Source organism: Carassius gibelio, chromosome A21 (genome assembly GCF_023724105.1).
Source record: "Carassius gibelio isolate Cgi1373 ecotype wild population from Czech Republic chromosome A21, carGib1.2-hapl.c, whole genome shotgun sequence".
NCBI lineage: Eukaryota > Metazoa > Chordata > Actinopteri > Cypriniformes > Cyprinidae > Carassius > Carassius gibelio.
The window spans coordinates 13,722,533-13,744,048 of NC_068391.1; the positions used below are offsets into that span (position 1 = coordinate 13,722,533).

Here is a 21,516-nt window from a genome sequence, read left to right on the forward strand (position 1 = left end):
AGTAATATACAATTCCAACTTTAATGTACTGAAGAATAAATTAAATATGAAACAAAGTTTTACACATTACAAACAGAGACTCATTCTTCATCTTTTCTCAAAATACTGCAGTTTCCCTCTACATTACATATTTAATGAGCACACACACACACACAAAAAAAAAAAATCACACATTTCTCCCTCATACATACTTTTAGAGACAAACATTGGGACCATAAATTATGTGTTGTTGTTATTGTTGTTGTTAAGATGATGATAAAGTACTCTATGCAGCACTTGTTTTGTTTTTTACCTAAAATATACATTTATCTCAGTACAGAACATATCTCAAGACAACAATAGTGTCATATAACTAAAAAAGAAAAAGTCTTTTTAAACAGTGCTTTATCAAATAGCTATGCATACAAAACCAAACACAATTAATTTTTTTTTTGTAAATATTTCAATGTTTGTGATTAAAGAGAAATGCAATTTTAGAAGACAAATGCACACACACTCAAAAGACATGATTTAAGATTGAAGTATCACAAGAGAGCACACGTGACACCAGGACTCTCACACGACACAAACACTCTGACATACAAGAATACTATGAGCATGCCACGGCATACTATGAATATAGTCAGATATTCAAGGTCATTTTTGGTGTTTTGGGAAAGTCAAGACTGATTAAAGATCAAATAACAGTAAATGAGTGTGGAAATGCATTTAAAGGCACAGTTCGCCCAACAATGAACAATTTGAGTGTATTTCTATGCAAATCTACTGTTATTTGATCATAAATCAGTCATAATGATTTAATCCACAAGAAATGGTCCTTCCATACACATAAACAGATTTTCTAGCATGATATGGTCTAATATGGTATTCCTCAAGGTTATATGCTGGCTACTGAGTATTTCAGCCATTCACCAGCATAATCCTTTGTAGTTGGTCTTTTTTTTTTTGTTGATGCAACTATGATTGGTATTTTTGAATATGTTTACCTCAGGGAGAACAGTGACTGTTTTGCTCTCAACAAAGCAAAAGCTTATATTAATATAATACAAAACTCTCTAGGGGGCAACTTAAGGTTCTTAATTAAGGATTGTCCTTGAATAAGGGTGGAACTTTTACGTTCATTAACCATGTGTGGCCAGATATTAGGAGAAAGATGAGAGTGACCTTATAAAGTAATTACAGTCCAACAGATACCCCTCGACCCACCCTTAAGCACTGACACCAGACAACATAATGACAGAAAGACAATGACTCTTTTAAGACGTCGCCTAGCAACAAGAAGCTCTAAAAATACATCACTCAGTGCTTTTTTTTTTTTTAATCTGGTATCACTGGAATGTATAAATACACATATGCCTGTATAAATGTGGACTGTATGTACATCTGTTTCGCCCACTTTCCGCGTCACACATTGTGTAAGAAAGTGAGCAGAGCACTTACAACATTTCCATAGATGGCTGACTGTGGCTTTTGTTGAACCTCTATGTTTTATCATTCAAGAAAACGGAGGACTGTAGCAGTCGTCATAAAATGGTGCATTTGGCCATTGGCGTCATTATAAATCAGGTAATGGGACTATGCGTTCCCTCTTACAATTTTTTCAGAACGCTCTTTAAAATAACGCACTTTAAAAGTTTGAAGCACTGGTCTGCTGGGGTCCATAATAGTGAACAACACCAGCATTTCCTTCTGCTAAAACTTTTCATTTCCTATATCATGTGTCCCAGGTTGGGCCTAGCAGATGGCTGATAGCAGGAAAAAATGGGGACACATTACATCCTTGTAAAAATTATGTAATATCTGCAACCTGAAACCCATAATCACTGCATCACTTAGAAAAGAGAAATATGGGATAGAGAGTTGGGCTGACTAAACCAGTTTAACTCTTGGCTAACTGGAAATGAACCAAGTCTTATTAGTTAAGGAGCAGATGGAGAACACTGATTAAAGAGAGCATACTGAAACTGAACTGGAATTTAATCCATTAGCCATTAACCACGCACATAAACGCAAATTAGGTGGCGTCGATGCTATCAGGAGAGGTAAGTGCTTGGATAATTAGATATGGCTCTGGATTAATGTGGCGAAAGTGATGGGATCACATTTCACGGGTAAAATATTCACATTTTGAAGCGTGAATGAAACTCACAGCTCGGTGACAGACCTACAGTATGGCCAGGACACATTGTACTGTTGATATCAAGGCACCCATGTTGTGTTCACACACAACCACATGACTCAATGACGCTAAGCCTTCAGTAGTGAATAGAGCTAAAAGCTTGACACAGTGAAGCTGTGGAAAATGGCTCGGTTTGACTGGAGAAACGAATGTACCACATGTAAACTGCAAACTGTAAATTCAAGGATGTTGGGAGAAGATCAAGATGCTCACATGAAAAGAGCCTGAAACTCCTGAGCGTGGCAGTGCCAGAAACAAAATTCGCTGTGCTTGAGTGTTGGACACGTTCACTTTCAGACACTCATAGTCAGATAAAAAGACTTTGAACACTTTTCGACAAATTGGCACATACAACACTCATATGTTCGTCAAATCTGTTGCACTCGCCCATTCGAATACATGCTCTCACACACAAACAGTGTACAATATTTTCCACATAATACAAAGTTCATAATAATAAATATCAATAAATATCACATGAATAAACACCAACACCTTGGTTCATATGTCACTGTCACTGTTAAACTATTTCTTTTGGTCTCTGTTCAACTTCTATCACTAATGTTGTTTCATGCAAATTGTGTATCCCTTAAGGTTTTGTTAAGTTTCAACAAAATTACGAAAAAAAAAAAAAAATCCTTTCTTACATTCCTGCTATTGACCTCATAATTAACTTCATTAGCATAGTAAAAATAAATAAATAAATTATAAAAATTTCACAAGAGTATTTAAAAAGTTACAACACCAGCAAATAGTAGACGTGAAGAGGATGTGGTATGTTGTGTCGAGGGCGGGGTTCATATATAAAGAAGGTGTGTATAGATAATTTTTGCGCAGAGCCACATATAAAGAAGTTGTGGCATATGTAAAATGAGAATTGAAGAAGGTGTGGTGTAGGTAGTGATGGTGTTGGATCAGAGGTGAAAATGTGTGCTAGAGATAATGTAGGGGTGGGGTCAGTGATGGAGGAGGTGTGGCACAGGAAGTGTCGTGGGTAGGGTCAGAAGTGAAAAGAAGTTTGTTCTATTGGGAACTGAAATCATATGTAAAAAAGGTCTGGTAATATTGGGGTGTGCCAGAGATTAAAAAAGGTGTGATGTATATGGAGTGTAATGGGTGGAGTCAGAAGTGAAGAACGTAAGGTTTAAGTAGTGATGGGGCAGTGTCAGGAGTGACAAAGGTATTTATGTAATGTTGGGGCCGAGGTTATTGGTCAAAAATGTGGTATAAGTAGTGCTGATCAGGGTCTGTGATGACACCGAGGCGAGGTTAATATTGAGCAAGTTGTTGAATCATTATTGAGGATGAGGTCAGAATTGAAGAAGATCTGGCGTAGGTAGCATTGGGGGCATGTTCAGAGCTGATGAAGATGTTAGAGTAGAATTTGGCCAAGGTTATCGGTAAAGGAGTCAGGTTATATTGGGGGCGGAGTCAGTTAGAGAAGCTCAGCCCCCACAGGTTCACTTGAGTTGAAATTATAGCTGTGGAAAATGAACAGCGCTAGTGTGGTATGAATGTCTTCTGGGAGTTGTAGTAACAGGCAAGAGAAGACAGATGAAACAGAGTGTTCATGTCTTGTGGGTAGGTAGAGGCGTGAAGCATGCCCAAATCTCTGCAGTGGGAATAGGAGTCTGTTGACAGCGACTTGGACGGAAGAGAGAATGATAGAAGAGGGATTTCTGAGAGAACATCGAAGGACCATCCTTGAAAAAAACAGCAGTAAAGCAAGAAAAATGCTGAAGGGGCTCTCAGGAGATAATTCTGGAGGGTGCTGCTGTGTCTAAATATCCAGGTGGTGGCAGACACCATGTAAGACAGATCCATCTATAAAGAGAAGCTGTGCATGACTGAGCCTCTAACATCCACCACTGACACTCATCTAGATATCCACGTCAGTGTTAGCGAAAGGATGCGAGTTCAATTTCAACAACGATTATAATCAGTAAGAACAGATGTAAACACTCATTTTAGACTTCTCATATAGACAGAAGCAAAGAGCAAGAATGATGGGAGGTTTTACAGCAAAGAGTACATCTCTCTTATGCACCTTCTCAGAAGCCAGGCACGTGGCAGTAAGCCTCCAGCGATGACAGCATGATGTAGATGAGCCACAGGATGATGAAGAGGACCACGGTGAGCAGCTTGGCGGTTCGTGGGCCCCCCAGCTCGCCCCCAGACACAGAGGGCCGGCGGCGGTACAGTAGTGTAACAACACACACCAGAGCCATGATGGTGAAGAGGGTGACAGAAAACGCCAGCGACCCCGGCGGGACCAGGAATTTTTTGCCCTGACTGTTCCAGTATACAGAAGCGATGGTCCACGCCACTCCGATTCCCAGGAAGACATTAACTGCATTACTACCCGTCACATTTCCAATTGATGCATCGGCGTATTGGTCCTGGATGGCTGCCACCTTGCTGGCAAAGGTATCTGCAGATGGCAAAAGAAAAGACAGAGAAAAAGAAAGTTGAAAGGTGAGAACTGAAAGAGCTTTGAAAGGCATTGCTCATAGCTCAGGACAGTGTTTCCCAAACCGGTTCCTTGAAGCACACCAACAGTACACATTTCGAAGTCTTCCTGATTTAACACACCTGATTCAGTGCATGAGTAGAGACCTGAAATGGATGGGTCAGATAAGGGAGACCTCCAAAATATGCCTCCAATAACAAGGGTTGGGAAACACAAGACAGAATTGAGGTCCCGATTATGTTTAATTCAGATTATCAACATTGTCTCAGATGTTTCTTCTAAAAGTCTATATGTACGGTGGCTGAGAGAACTCAACATAAATAAGAAAAACACTGGCAAATTAAAAAAAAAAAAACATCTTTTGACAACATATGCACTGATAATACTCACAATGCGACCAAATACAGAAATGAGCTGCAAATACGCACAGACCACATAGGAAATGTTTAAGGGAACCACAACAAGGGACAAGCCTGGCTTTTTGTTTATTTTAACATCTTAATCAAATTATAGCTTTTTGGGAAATTACTAGCCTAAATAAACTGATGAAATACATAATTATTGTAACTGTGAAATGTTATGTAAGCTGGCTAACTTACTTCTACAACTTACCTTACGAAAATTAACTATGGTTTTACTATAAAAAAAAAAAAAAACATGGTTACTGTAGTACAATCATGTTAACCACAAATCAACCATGGTTTTGCTCCAGTAGCCATAGTTTAAACATGGTATGTGTACAACTGTGTTTATGATAATCAATAAGCCAAAAATACATGGTAACTACACTTTTACTATAATGAAACCATGGTTAATTTTCATAAGGGTTGTTGGGGTCCCTTTGAAACATTTCCTTTGTGGCCTGTGCTACTTGCAACGTGTTTCTGTATTTTGTCATGTTGCGAGTATTTGCAGCACATATGTTAATTTGCTAGATTTTTTCTATTTACGTGTATTGTCTTAAGTTGCAGCATCTTGAGCTATGTCGGCCACTGTCCATATGAGAAAGAAAAGCAGGAACAAATGAGATTAAAGTTGACATACAATAAATAATATGGATAAAATGGAAGTTGTTAGTAACTCGTCTTGGAAGAACTTGATGAGAAATGATTAAGTTTAAGTTGTGATTGCAGACTTGCAGACAGTTTGTGATCAAATTTCCTACTGTGATCTCTTGTGAATCTCTAGATGAGACAAATATGAGATTACAACTGTCTTTTCTCTGAAGACATTTCTGGCAGTAAGGATGGGTGTTAAAACAATAAACCAGAAAAAATTAAGTAAATTGCGTTTTATTTCAGTTATAAATCAGTTATAATGACAAGAAAACATTATTTTGAATGCACACAAAAATATCAATAGTGTAGTTTGAATTATTAAAAAAACAAATTAGACTTGTGAACTGATTCTTTTAATTAATCATTCAGATGACTCGGGGACTTATCAGTTTGAGTCAGTTTGATGAATGCTTTGCTAAATGAACTGAATCTATTAGATTGGTTAGTGAATCGACATGTATTAGGTGAAGTACCTCCAAAAAGATTTGGATGGGCAGAAACAGATTTGGGAAAATATTGTTTTCTTATGACTGTAACATAATTTAAATTAAATTAAATGTATGCATTTAGCAGACGCTTTTATCTAAAGCGACTTACAGTGCATTCTTGCTATCAATTTTTACCTTTCATGTGTTTACACTTAAATTACAATATACACATTATAAACGGCACATTAGAAATATATATTTGCCCTCTGTTTAATCTTAGAAGAAACAACAGAGATATAAAAGAGATCTAATTTCTCAGATTCATCTTTTGAAGTGGATCTTTTCATTATGTGTGTTGGAGCTTGAGGATGGTTTGACACACAGTGCTTGAGCAGAATCAGTCCATTAACTCTAGTGCAGCTAATGCCAAGACAAACACACAGATCTCTTGCAAATCATGGTCTGCTAAATAGTCCACATCATTAAACCACACAAAAGCTGCTGGGGCCATTATGTAATGATGAATTAGAAAAGATGTTGAAAGCAGTTGCAACATTTCAACAGTACAGTACATCAATATTTGACAGAATACTTTATTCTAATTGGTTAATCGTGGCAAATTTGGGTTTATTTTACGATAATGACTGGATGACTGCATTATCCTTTACTAATTAGCTACATGCTATGTCATCTAATACACAAGTAAACACTCACCAGGCACTGACGTGCCCAAGGCCACAAACACCACAGCCGTGACAGTGTCCTTCAGGCCTACTGTACAACCAAAGTGAGAGGCCAAATCTCCAGTGACAGCGGTCAGGACCCCGATGAGTGTGATGGAGACGATGAAGCAGGCCCAGCCGTTCCAGTACTCTGTGGGTGGAACGAAGGCAAAAAGAACCTTCCAGAAAACTGTCAGGAAGTGCATGATGTAATCAAAGCACGAGGGCAAGCGCTCCTCCCCGCTCTCCTCCTCATCATCGTCACCTGAGGAGGTAAACAAAAGGAACGGTATATAGTAAGGTTTGCTTGATTACGACAAAATGAGATTGTCACTGCAAAATGGAATGTGCCACAATCGTCATTTATCTCAATTTTCTTGTTTTCATAATCGTTGGAAGCCAAAGACATATTAGAAAATATGATTTGATTAATTTTCCAGCCCTAGTATACAGTTTGCAGTAAGGTATAGTAATTAGGAACAAAACATTCAGTTCATATGGGTTCATATGATGCGATTTCAAGCTTTCCTTTCTTTTTGGAGTGTTACAAGCTGGTTGTGAATAGATAAGATCCCTAAAGCTAAAGAGATATTCTTTATAAAAGTTGAGCTGTGTTTCAATGTGAAAGGGAAACTACTTCATTTGGCCTTCCAAAAAAGGACATGATTAGAAATCAGCACTTTTCAAGAACAGTTCAACCCAAATATTCAGATTTGTGCACTGCATTTTATGGAGGACGAGCAGTTTCCTGGGAGAGCAGCCTAAAATGCTGGTGTTTTGACAAATAATACTGATAATACCTCGCTTTTCAGAACGATGAGCTTCGTAAAAATTTACGCGTTTCAGAAAGCAGGAATAAAGGAGCAACAATAATGTACAGTATGTTGAAAATAATGTGTTTTTTTAACCTTTTAACACAAAAACACATTTCATTACACCAAATACACAAAATAATGTCATCATATAACCCCTTTAAATAAATAAATTAAATCATTTCAGGTTTTGAAGAAAAATTTGACTTCGTACAAAAAATTCGACAAAATCATACACTGACAAACAAATGGATTTACTTTGAAACAATTTTCACTCAGAAATTGCTAGTAAACTTCACAAATAATTACAAAGAAACAGCAAATTAAACACTAAATTAAATACAAACTTTTTTAAGTAGGATTTTTTAAGAGCATAAATTATACATTAAGTATCTCCTTGGCTGAGACTGTCACACAGAAGATTCACATTCAGTGTGGACAGACAAACCGGTTGTTGCTGGAAACCTGACACATCTTGCATTTTCAAATGGTTTTATACCATTTTTGATTGAATTTGAATCAGTTGTGTGGTCCACTTCTATTTGAGGATGTATTAAGACAGTTTGGCAGAGAGACACTGACCTGCACTGACAGTGACAGCGCTAACAAACTGTTCTCTCCAGCTACTGCTGCCCACCACCAGCGCCAGGTTAGTCTTCTTTATCAGCTTGTCGACGGTATTCTGAAAAAAAAACACACAAATACATATATAAACACAAATCAAACCTAAACCCACACAACCGTGTCCTCGTAGTAGACAAGATTTAATATGACTCTGTCTCGTAACCCAGAGAGGTCTCAGCTAAACTGATTTCAGTGAGACAGTGGGCGTCGATGCACAACCCTGTCAGAATTTCATTTTCTCCAATGTCATCCTGTCCTAGCCGTTTCCTTGTTTGCATTTAGAGCGCTGCGGATAATCGTTGAGGGAGTAACACAGTATTTCTACCTCAAATAGTTTTTGGATCGCTGTGTTACCTGACCCCAGTGACCTCCAGTATTGAGACTGTTACCATGGGAACAAGGAGGGTGAGGATTCAGACAGAACCTTACCTTAAACTCGTACGATTCCTCTATCACCACCTCCAGTTTGGTATGCTCTCCCAGACTCGGGCACCCCATCTTGGCCACCTCCTCTTCCTCTGCCCCCACTGCCGGCTTGTTATCATTGGAGTCTCCTGTCAGAGGAAGACGCATTGAAAATCTGCTGAGCCATAGAGAACAGTAGAACTCAGTTTATAAGGAAATTCACTAAGAATGAATTGTGTTCAGTGGTAGCGAAGTTTATTTGCATGCACAGTCTACGCTCATTGTCGCGCCCAATTCATTAAAGGAATTTTCCAAACCAAGTACGGTAACTGAAAATGCAGCCAAAAATGTGTATTGAACACAATTTGCATGAACATTTTCTATCTTGCCGGCCGTTTTTTTTTTTTTTTCTTGTTTGAAGAGGATGCAGCTGACTACAGCAATCTGGCAGACTTTGTTGTGACTCTGTAGCATGTTTCCAAAAAAATAAATCATTGCCTTTTATATTTTCATTGTACTAAAGCCAAAGCAAAGTGTACAGTATGTCCTTTATTTCTGACTGTTAGAAGCTGGGCTTTCACTCAGTATTATTTGTTATACAGGACATCAATTTATTTTATTTCAGATTATTTCAATTGATGAAAACTATTTTAATAGTTTTAACAAACACCTTTGCTTTCAACATTTTCCACAGACCCTCTAGAACATTTCTGTGGCCCCCAGGGGTCCCTGGAATGCAATGCATAAACCCCTGAACTAGACTGTGAATGTTTAGGGAACAAGAAGGACATTTTTGTTTCAGGTTTCCGAAATACCACAGATAAATGCATCCCAGTTGTTCAGTGAATTCATCCCTTTGTGTTTATCATAATCCACTGTAATGTGTCATATGCTATAAAAGCACTACACATAAGGAGGAAATAAACATCATCTTTGTGTGTCCTAGAAAAGCATTGAAGAGAGAGACTGAAAGATAGAAATCATCAAAAAATGCTTATGTTAATGGCATCAACATTCTTAATTGGATTCTGTAACAGTATGGCAATTTGAAGAGCATGGGGATGAACATTACAGTAGAGCAGTTAGTACATAATTAATGTGCAGAAATTGCCTAGAGATATTGCTTCAACATGGCTGCTTGCACTGCGACCAACAACTGCCTACCCCATTATAAGACATCCAATGTCTCCCATTAATTGCACCATTTACACAAAGAAATCTTTCTATCAAATCGGTTTCTGAATTATTTACGGATAAATGTGGAAGCTATTAATAGAATATTAAAAAGAGACCCCAATCTGTATTCTAATACAAATCCATAGAGAGCTGCAGATGGAGCATGGATGTCTCTTAAAGATCCACTGACCGTGTTTCTGCCCGATCTCCAGGAGCACCGGCTCTCCCAGGTGGATGGTGAAGGTTTTGTTCTTCTCGTACTCCTCATCGTCAATGATCTTCACCTCCAGGATTTTCCTGTGGTGGACAAAGACATCAAACTTTAAATGTATCCTGAATGTAGTATATTTTCAAAGAATGTGTTATGTGAAATGTGGAAGATGACAGCGGCAAGAAAATCTAAGTCAATCATTAAGAAACAATGGCATAACTATGCAGAAGTAGCCAATGACAAATACTTGGAGAAAGAGCTGAGGAAAGGCTGAAACATGAGCAAAGTGGTTTTCTGGGTAAAACCATTCGAATGTAGACTGTCATCTTTAGGGAACTGCAACAATTGATGTAGAAATGTATTTTATGAATGATTAACATCAAAATTCATTCTGCTTGTTTTTACACATGAGCCCTAAGGAGTGTATGTAACATCCATAATATCCACTGAACATACAATTATAAAAGAAAAAAGGTGGGTTAATTCAGCACATCTGTCTTTCCTCTTTAAGAATATTATGCAGTGGGCATTTTGAGTTCCTGTATTATCTTGAGTTCATCGCTGATTCCCTCAGAGGCAGAAACACGCAGCAGTTCTCTGTAAATAATCGGGCTGCGGTACAATGTTTTTGTGCTTAGAGAGAAGGTTAGCCATGGCTAATCACCATTTGTCATTATTAGCACACACAACACTCTGGTCGTGGTTGATAAACACAGTCTACAGAAAAGCTGTACAACAGCAAAAATGGGGGAAGAAATAATTTAATTAATTAGCCAAAAAAGACAGCGGCACTCCATAACCACAGTATATGATTACGTGGTAACATTCATTTTTAGCTTGTATTCCATTTTTTGCATGTTATGAATGTCATTATACAATGGATAGTTTTGGTGATTAACGCTGATCATCATGCTGTCATGCTGAAATGTGAAATAGTGACAATTATGATACAAATCAAACACCTGTTCATTATATCATAGATTCAACTATAATATGATCATGCACTACTTCTAGTGGAAAGATGGTGGGGTGTAATAAATTTGCTAAATATTTTAATAAAAATTTGAGATCATTTTATTGTGAAATAATCATTTTCTAATTGATAAATTCTCAAGATGTCACCAATATGTCACAAAACACCCCGTTAGAGATTAAAACAAACATGAATCCACACTTCATCAAATGTTTGTAAAGAAATGTGATGCCTTAAATGTGTTGCCTTCCAGATTATGTGCTCTTTCACAGGCATCTCAGCAATGTGCATGCACTCTGATGCATAGCGTGAACACAATCGAATGAAGTGTGATGGACTAAAATAAATAAGTTTCTGCTTTATGATCTCTATTGATGCTTTGGCTATATATGTACTGTAAAAACATCTGTGTTGATAAAGACTTTTATAGTTGGAACTGGTTATGCATTCAGTCTCTCTGAACATTTTGCATAACTGTGCCGATTCAGTGCAAAAACAAACAAACAATGTTTTGTGTCTTATCCTGGATACGATGCATACAGGAATGGATGTGAATTGATCTGAAGACTCGGGGTGAATGGAACACAGCTCATGAATATGAAGAGAGAGAGAGAAAATTGTTGGCATGCTCAGGTACATGTGCATCTGCTGTGTAAACACAGTTTCCGTTGCGGTTTGTACTGTAATCCCTCTATTACATGTTAGCATTAATCTTCTCTTTTCCCACCTCTCTTTGCTTTGCAGCCTTCATTGGCCAGACGTGTGTGTAATTAAATTCATTAGGACTTGTTCTTTATTCATTAGACCACCGTGCTTATCCTACACGATTGTACCACATGCTTTCAGTCCCATCCCCCCTTTAACCATTTCTCTCTTTTCACACTCTGCCTAATCTATCCATCTAAACCATGAATATATATAAACATATATCAATATATATTACACTACTGCTAATCTTTTTTATATTATTCAGCAAGGATTAATTAAACTGATCAAAAGTGACAGTAAAGAGTTCAAGTCTTTCTTTTCATTCAAGTATCCTGCAAAAATGTTTCCACAAAAATATTAAGTAGCACAACTATTTTCACCATTGATAATAATATGAAATGTTCCGGGAGCAGCAAATCGTCATATTAGAATGATTTCTCAATGATCATGTGACACTGAAGACAAAATTCAAAATTATATTTTAAAATATATTCAAATAGAAAACGGTTAATTTAAATTGTAATAATATTTCACAATATTGGGGAGCATAAGTGATTTTCAAGAACATTTTACAAATCTTACAGACCCTTTTTATATTACATATAATTTTTTTTTAATATATTATATATCAAATAAAATGTGCTCAGAATCCATTCACATATTTTGAATAGTAATTTGAATAATACGTCCACACTGCATTGTGGGTGCATTTATAGCTGATATTATATTTCTTTGGCCTGGATATTGATAGAGCTGATCAGGAGATAGCAATATCTCACTGGACGCACAAACAGCAGGATAAGGAAGGATGAGCATAACAGAACACAGTGAACATTAACAATGAAGCCAGGAGTCCACACTAGCGTCATCCCCGTGTGCAGGTAGCTTAACCCCACACACCGACTCTCAACTGTAATTAGAACTATTACTCACCGAGCCAAACGCTCCCTACCAAAGAAACAGACAGATGTGCATAAACAAAAAAAACTAACAAGGGACCTTAATGAGCTCTTAAACTCACACAGTTGCTCACTTCCAAATCTGTCCACTTCATACGCACATGCACACATGCTAACAAGCCTGAATATGCACACGGCAGCTCAAAAGAGCAAACACTTCATGTGCCATTCAGCAAGCACCTACCTGTAAGGGGAAAAATGTACAAATTTACATACAGCCACACACACGGTCTCGACTTAATAAGTGAGTACATTAACAGTGTTGGCAATAAAAATATTCCCTCCATGCATTGAGCTCTCTCAAGCTGAAGAGGGTCTCTATGGAGCGCGTGTGGGCTGTGGAGATGATCACGGGGCGAGCGCAGGAGGCAGAACATTAAAAGCTTGGTTCTAAATGAGTCATTAAAAGCACCTTCGGTGGCAGGTAAGATTCTCATGCATTCACACGGTAAAGCGAGCACATAAGGCAGGTGTACACGCTGCATTGTGTAAGACACTAAATTATGGGGTTGGCATGGCAACAGGTAGCTAGAATGCAGGGATTGATAAAAGTATAGGCCTTAGGCAAAGGAAAGACAGAGGCAGAGTCAGAGAGGAAGAGGAGGAGGAGGGAGAAATAGCAAGATGGTGGCAAAGTAAAAAAGGGAGGAGGGCTTACATGTAGAAACCGAAATAGAAAGGTGAGGCTGATAAAACAGTGACCCATTTATTTAATATTTTTAATGAGTTGTTAATGTTAATGCAAGCATGTTCTGAAAGTTACAGACGCAAGGGTAAATAAGGCAACCAAACTATCAAAGGAAGCAATGTAAGCATAAACAGTGAAGATCAATCTTGCTTTCACTCTCTCTTAAAAAAATGCACAGACAGATCGCTTCACAAATTCATGAGACTGGGGCCAAGGAATGAGAAAACTCGAGGAAAAGCTCTAGCCGTGCGTTCAGACAGATGAAGATGGAGAGACACACAAGTGCAACTGGAGAAAGATGAAGGAAAGGAAGAGGAAAACACATTAAAGGGACCGTTACACTAGATTTAACTCCTTTTTTTTCCTCTGTGGAGCATAAAAGGAGCAATTAATGCTGCTCTTTTCCGTGCAATTGCAGTGTACAGTATGTGGACTTTCAAGCTTTGTAAAAATGTCCGATATTACTCATGCACTACAGCTGATGTCTTCTGGAGTCACGTGATGGGTGAGGAGCAGACTGAAATACACTAGATGCTGTTATTCTCTGACAGTTTTTACTCTCTTCGGCATGTTCTATACGCAATATGTATATTAGTAATATGCAAGAGAATCGCAAAATTACAGTTTTAAATTACAGGTGAACAAATGGCAACATAAAGGTTTTTGGGACGAACTATCCCTTTATACACTAAATGACAGAATTGCGGTTGTTTAAAGCTTTTTGGATACAAAAAAAATACAAATACAAATTTGCCATTGAGGTAATCAATTAATTTACTGAATTAAGATATACAGTTTTCTCATATTGTCTTACTGTTTTACACAATTATGCTTTTTCTTGTTGCAAATAATTTTTGCATTGCAGAGAGAGATGTGTTGAAATTATTGCAAAGTTGAGACATTAAAGGACAAACAAACCGAAGGGCAGATTTCATAAGGTGGAGGGGATTCAATGGCTCATAGAGGAAGCAGTTTCTGCTGTGGGTCAGTGAGAGGGGCAGCAGACAGCTGCATTAAACCCATGCTGTAGTGAAAGCAGATTGAAGTTTAGCTTCAGGCTGTAACACATGCACCCATAACATCATCAATCCACTCATACTGCAGCAACACACAGGAGTCTTCATCTGCTCCAGACTGGTTAGTGCTGGTCTAACTAGTCAAACTGCATAACCATGTTGTTTACCTGTAAAATAAGCTGAGCAGCACGCTCTGTCTGTTAGGTTAGATACATAGTCAGGTGGGGACTGAAGCAAATTTTCTCTACAGAAAAAAAAAAGATTTTTGGATGAGCTAATCCTTTTTTAATTCAATTTCTCATACATATACACAACAGAGGAGCATTTCCCGTACTTCAGCCACCTCCAACGCCACTAGGAGATTAACAGCTTTCTTTTCGCTTCCCTCGTAAATTCTCATCCGCTTTCTTTCTCATTCCCACACTGTGAGAAGATTTTCTGGTCTGTGTTTGAGAGACAAAGGCCCGCATGGACTGAAGCACTGCTTTATAATGCAAATAGAGGAGCTACCGAAGGTGAGACTGACAGTGGACCTGCGCTGTAAATCCATTAAGATACAACCAAACGAAATGAAGTACGGACAGTGAGTGCCCACGCAGAGTGGTTGGTCCTACACAACACCATAAAGTTGAGAAGTCTTTTTATTTTTTTGTCATAATCAAACTTAGAAAAAGAAAAGGGATAAAACGTGTCAGCCCCTTAGTTTTGATTTAAATAATTTTTCAGTGCACAAGTAAGCTTTTTTCTGTGAATGTGTGTGACTCCTGATTCATTATCGCACATAGGTAAATCAATAACTAGACCAGTAATTTATACAACCAGCGTTTACGATTATGATAACACATTTAAATAATATAGTAACAAACACCCATTTGCAATATCAGTCCACATAACAGACTTTTCTGTACAGCTAAAATATGTACTCCCCCCCTCAGATTTTTAAGCCAAATGGATTTCAAATGGAGCTTCCAAAAACACATTTTTACATTGGATAATTAAGTTGCACGATTATAGGTACAAAATGAATAGTGTCCCAAAGTTGTCATTTTTTTTAAGCATTACTTTTGAGCTTTCAGTGAAAATGATTTTCACAGATCATTTAAAATCAGCACACGCTAGGTAATTTGTGTCTCTTATATGGCACATTCATTTGAAGGACAAGAGAGAACAACCTCTATTTGCAGAGATAATGTGTCACAGTGTCTGGTCTGTGTATCCCTGAGTGTCCACTAGTGGTATCACTGTGACATAATGTCAGTTTTAAGCTTGTGGTGTCCAGTGCTTAGATTTTAGACCCCTATCACAGGTGCCCCCTCAAAATGACTAGATGCATGATGCCCCTGCTTCTCACATTTGATGTTAAAAGATGTTAAAATGTTAAAAATGTATGTTAAAATGGATTTATGCAGCATTGTGCTGCTTAGCCCCATCCACAGCAAAATCTCATAACTCCAAAATCACGCTTCGCATAATTGGACATTGGCCCAAATGGCTGAGACCGTGTCACATTTGCGTGTTGCGCAGACAAATGGCTTCTCATTGGTCAGGGCCTGCTGTTAAGCGGGGCACAGTTTCTAGTGTGATCATAAATACAAAACACCAACCAGAGTTTTTCTGCTTGTAATTTACAGCAAAAAGCTCTATGAACTCATTTCTCACCAGGACCGGCACAGCAAGAGCCGCTTAGAAAGTGTGCCAGACACTAATGAGAGGTTAAAAATGAGTGATATTGCTAAGAAAACACATTCAGCAAATGTCTGTCAGCACCTAACAAAGGCACTGAAGTGTCTTGGCTTTCTGCTTTCAAAAATACTTGACTGATCTGATCAGGCTCTTGATAAATTCGGTCTGCGTCTCTCTCTGTCTCAGAGCGTCACAGTTCAGTGTCTTTGATGTGCGCTTTAATGAAGCGCTGTTAGATTAGCCACATCTCCAGATGCTAGCTGCTATACATTAGCATGCTTATCTCTCCTTTCCTATCGTTCACGTTTATATTCACACTTCTGATGGGAGCATGTTTCTGGTCTCATGAGATTAACAATTATAAAGAACAAAAGCCAAGATGGCACGTTTTCATCCTTCTTCCTCATGTAACATGTCTTCTTTTTTGTTTTCTGGCACTCCGCAGGTCTGATTAGGGCATCTGTTCCACTTATTCATTATCTATTGATTGTTTTCCGCCCTGATGTTAATCTTCACCACACTAGCTTTGCTTTTGGCCTTGGATTTGTTGTGGGCAGGCAGTGGAAAACCTTGCTTTAATGAATATAATGACTGGTGTAGATGAGCTTATTATATTTGGCGCAATGCCGACATGGTTGGTTTACCTCGAAGAAACAAAATAGAGAATTACAGAGGTTTTTGAGGGATTGCATCTTTGTTGAGGCTGCTAGGTGCAGCACTAAACAGCTGTGAGGCTCAGTTTGTTTGTTTTTTGTCTAGGCCTCAGGGCTAAGATTTCGTCTTGTCAGAGCTAAACATCACAATGAATGTTTTCAAGGGGAACTTTTTCTGGGAGAGAGAAATTTGAGGAAAGTTTATCCTGTTTGGATTGTAAGAGCTGTTGTTACCAGTTATACCAAGTGTACATGTTTAGCCAGTAAAACAGCAGTAAGACCAGGATATGAACATAGAGATGTCCCTGAGGGCCACAGGTCTCTTGAGTTGGACAGATCTCAGAGTCAATGGTGAGATTTCTTTGTTTTTCAATTCTGTTTTTCTTTTCAGTTTTCAGTTCACATTCACCTCAAACAACCTTCTAATATTAGCTGCCTGTTGGGCAAAAAATGCAAACAAACATCATCTTTTTTTTTTCAAATAGAGGCCAATGAATGCACTTGTCATCTTGAATGTTTTTTGCGAAGACATATTTTTAATGCTTTTCCGCCTGAACAATCAACCCTAGAGATGCATCAGTATTGAAATTCAGACCAATGTAATAAACTGAAAATTATTTTCATGCTGTGACCAATAACTGAAAAAAGGCAGATAATAGAAATCTACACTAACATTCAAATTTATTTATTTTTTTAAAAAAGACATCTCTTATGCTCACCAAGGCTGCATACATTTGTAATTAACAATTTAAAATAACTGTTTTCTACTTTAATATGTTTATTAAGTCTAGTTTATTCCTGAAGTAGTAAATTTCAGTGTCACAAGATCCTTCAGAAATATGCTGATTCATTTTTGTGGAATTTGTGATGATATTTTTAGGATTCTTTGATGAACAAAGTATAAATAAAAACTGCATTTATTTGAAATGAAATGACCCCAAACAATTAAACGGTTGTTTATACACACTCAAATCTAAAATCTAAGTTAATTTTAATAATGATAAACTATAGTATGAAAGATGAATAAATATTCCTTTTAAAATGTTCTACACAAAACTCTATACTGTTTGCATGAGAAAAATACATCTAGGTTGCTGGTTAGACAGACCCTAAAAACTCTGGGTTAGAGAATAGAGCTGATAGAATTATCACCATTGGATCCAAATGTTTAGTTGAGTTTATACAAGAGAGTTTGTGTGTGGATGAAATATTAATACAGAAACGAATAGCCCTGCTATTATTACAGTACATGCACACAGAAACTCATGCCGGCATGTGCTCTTAAGGGGATAATGTAGAGTCGGTATTGAAACCCAAACATGTGACCTTTGTGTTACAAGTCCAGCTCTCGAACCATTAGATCACGACTGCATGTGCACCCATCTATATGAATACATTATACAACAATTCAATAGCATGTTGACATTGCTTCCACATGTCAGTGAAAAAGTAAAAATGCAATTATTTGAATGACATTTGCTCTAGAACTATTGAAATGATTGCAGAAGAATACATCCCTTTTTATAATGTTGTTTTAAAGTAGCATAGGGAAGTTTGAGAACGTATTGTATAACATTATTGCAGCTGCTTATTAAGAACTAAGCGAGAAGAGAGAGAGAGAGAGAGAGAGAGAGAGAGAGGATGGGGCTTCTGGGATCAGCTCAGTTACAAAGACAAGACTCATAATTACAGGTGGGGTGTGTGTGAGAGACATCTGAGATATGATAAGATGAAGAATGTAATTAATTTGAGCGCAGTCCTCTCTCTGGCACTGGAATCATATACTTCTGTTATCCCTAATTGTTTAACCTAAAGCATGTGGGTGAGAGGCAGACGGGGCACAGAAAGTGAATAAAAATAAATAAAAAGAAGGGAGGTGGGGCAGGTGCAAGAGTTAATGTCTTGCCATTGATCACTGTTTTCTTTCTTGCCTAGTAATAGAGGAAAATGTAAATCACATGCATCTGTGCATGAGTGAGGCCTCATTATAGTGTCTAAGATTACATAAGACATTGGAAATTGGGGCAGCTATATAAATAACCACATGAGGGGAACTCTGTTTTCACCTGGCAATATTACCCCACAATTGCACTTTATTGGCAAAATGTATGCAAATATCTGCAGCACGTTAGCAAGAGGTTCATTCTGTTTTGGCTTCGAAATGAATCTGCCTTAATCTTTCCTTGCTTTCTCGTCTGCTGAAAATGCTCCTGCATCACAGTACCCTGGAAAAAGTTCATGCCGACAGGCTCAAAAGAACCTGTGATAAAACAAAGATGATATGCGCTGGAATGGTCTTTATTCGACACATGGCGTATTCTTACTTTCTATAAGACACGGCACAGCAGAATGGAACAAAATGTAGACATGCTTTATAAAGTTGCAGTGTTTTTATGTGGACACCAGTCTGAAAACTGGTGCTCTGGTGACCAGATTTATCACTCCTTAAACCGTTACTACACTATCGTTCAAAAATGTGCATTCATAAGAACTTTTGTTAATACTTTTGTTCAGCAAGGATGTCACAGTGGATACATTTATAATGTAACAAAAGATTTCTATTTAAAAAAAATAAAAATATTGAAATCTCTATTCATCAAAAATCCCAAAAAATGTATCACAGTTTCCACTAAAATATTAACCAGCACAACTGTTTTCAACATTGATAAGTATAAAAAATGTTTCTTCAGAAATGATTTCTGAAGGACCTTATGACACTGGAGACTGGAGTAATGACTGCTGAAAATTCAGTGTGATAATTTTCTATTTACAAAGAGAAAACATTTATTTTAAATGGTAATATAATTTCACAATATTACTGCTCACAATTCTATTCTTGATCAAAACATTATCAAATAAGTTTTTTTATGTAGTTCTAAGCATTCTGTTAAATGGGGCCAAGAACTACATCTTCCCACTCACTCTTGTTAGTGATGGGCATTTCGGCTCTTTTTCGTGAACCGGCTCGTTTGACTCAGCTCACTAAAAAGAATCGGCTCTTTTGGCTCACAAACGGCTCTTTAAAAAACAATAATGTTTTGACTATGATAGGTGTGAAAACAATTCTAATTAAATTATTAAATGAAATCATACAATGTCTCACAATTTATTTAAAAATGCATTGATTTGTTATAAAAAAAGAACAGTATTAAACATTTGCATTTCAATTACAACTTATATAGAAACAACAATATGTAAGAGAAACAGGTCAATTTAGCTCAAAGGGAATCATTTAAGATTTTAAAGGGAATTTGAACAGAATCACTGTTTCACGGCTGTTCACGGAGACGCGCCTGCGGTTCAGTGAACGTGCCGTTTAACATCAAATCTGCGCTGGATACTAATATCCAAACTATAGTGAAAACACTATCAATTAGCATAGTAACAAGATCGGCAGTTTAAGACATTAACTTGTAAGCACAAAACACAAGATACTTCTCTTTTCAATATGAATAAGGCTTTATTAGATAAATCTAAGACATATAAACTAATCTAACACATAAACGCACGCACTCACACATTCACACAAGTTGCAGGAAGGTCGAAAGTTAGGGAAAGATGAGTTTAAGAGAATGGAAATATGGAATCCCAAGTTAACAGCAATACGTTAAATTGCATAGACATGAACAACCATCAATCACGTAATTAGCGCTCGCATTGAGTTCCTCAATGGGGTTAAAATTATATTAGATACACCAGCACAACAAATATCTGGGAATACGTTGCCTTCGTTTGCTGTGAAAGGGACTCCAGTTGAAAGGGGTATCCCGGTGTCGCTGATTGGCTTGAAGTTTAGTAGTGAAGTGACGTCTTGGGAAGCCCGTGGTTGCTGGGCGTTGGCTGAAAGTGCAGAGTCGTGTTCGCTGGTTGAAGTTGAATGGACGTTACAAAACTTAACTTAGAACACGAAACTCTCAAACGGAAAAGAAAAGAAATCAAGTTTGACGAGACTAGGTTGTTTTCTTTCTCATCGTGGCATAGTAGCAGCAGGCAGGCACGCTGGAACCGCGCTCAAAGAACCATGATGACTAACCACATGGCTAGATGCTACAAGCTAAAGCTAGGTAGCAAAGCTACAAGCTAAGAGCAGGCATGACTGATAGCACGAGCAAGGCTGGAACTAAAAGCAGACTAAAAGCCGACATGGCTAATAGCAGCAGGCAGACTAGAACTAAAAGCACTAATTTTATCGTATCCAAAGTATTTAAACTTTCCTGTTGGCCACCCCTCAAATGTTGCCTTGACCAATCAGATATGTTCTTGGGGTGGGTATCATAAATCATTTGTTTATCTTACCAAGCATGTGGTTCTTGCCTCACAGGGTCTAATTTTGGACATGATTCCCATAACATGATTATGATATATTTTACAAATAAATGATTGTCAGGACAATATCAAGCAAGAAAATGCGATTATTTCAATACTAGACATGACTAGGTATCCTATAGTTATCAAAAGACATACACAATAAGTGATTATACATGATAGTCAAATGTGTGGGTTACACGTAAATGAATATGGAGTTAAGCAATGGAATGATTCATTCATAAGTCTTTTTTTTGAGTTCATTCTGGTCCATATATAATGTATAAAAAGGGTTTCTTTGCCATTCTCTGGCAAAGGACTTTTCTGTGAAGACAAAGGTTTAAAGCCCTTCCCCCTTAGGAATTTCAGTCTGGTTTCACTGGCTGGGGGGGGGGAAGTCAATGCAAGTATTTAACTTGATCTCCTGGGTTTACATGTGATGTCCA

General features: G+C 37.7%; 1 protein-coding gene across 1 annotated transcript in view; it reads right to left on the reverse strand.

Annotated features, from left to right (window-relative positions):
- slc8a4a (solute carrier family 8 member 4a) overlaps window positions 1-21,516 on the reverse strand; it is a 59,248-nt gene continuing 37,732 nt past the window's right edge. Inside the window, exons 4-8 of the mRNA XM_052538080.1 lie at window positions 10,065-10,171; window positions 8,723-8,847; window positions 8,252-8,351; window positions 6,850-7,122; window positions 1-4,610 (exon numbers count right to left, since the gene is read on the reverse strand). Coding sequence (XP_052394040.1) covers window positions 4,231-4,610; window positions 6,850-7,122; window positions 8,252-8,351; window positions 8,723-8,847; window positions 10,065-10,171 — 985 coding nt within the window. The 3' untranslated portion in view covers window positions 1-4,230. The remainder of the gene's footprint in view (window positions 4,611-6,849; window positions 7,123-8,251; window positions 8,352-8,722; window positions 8,848-10,064; window positions 10,172-21,516) is intronic.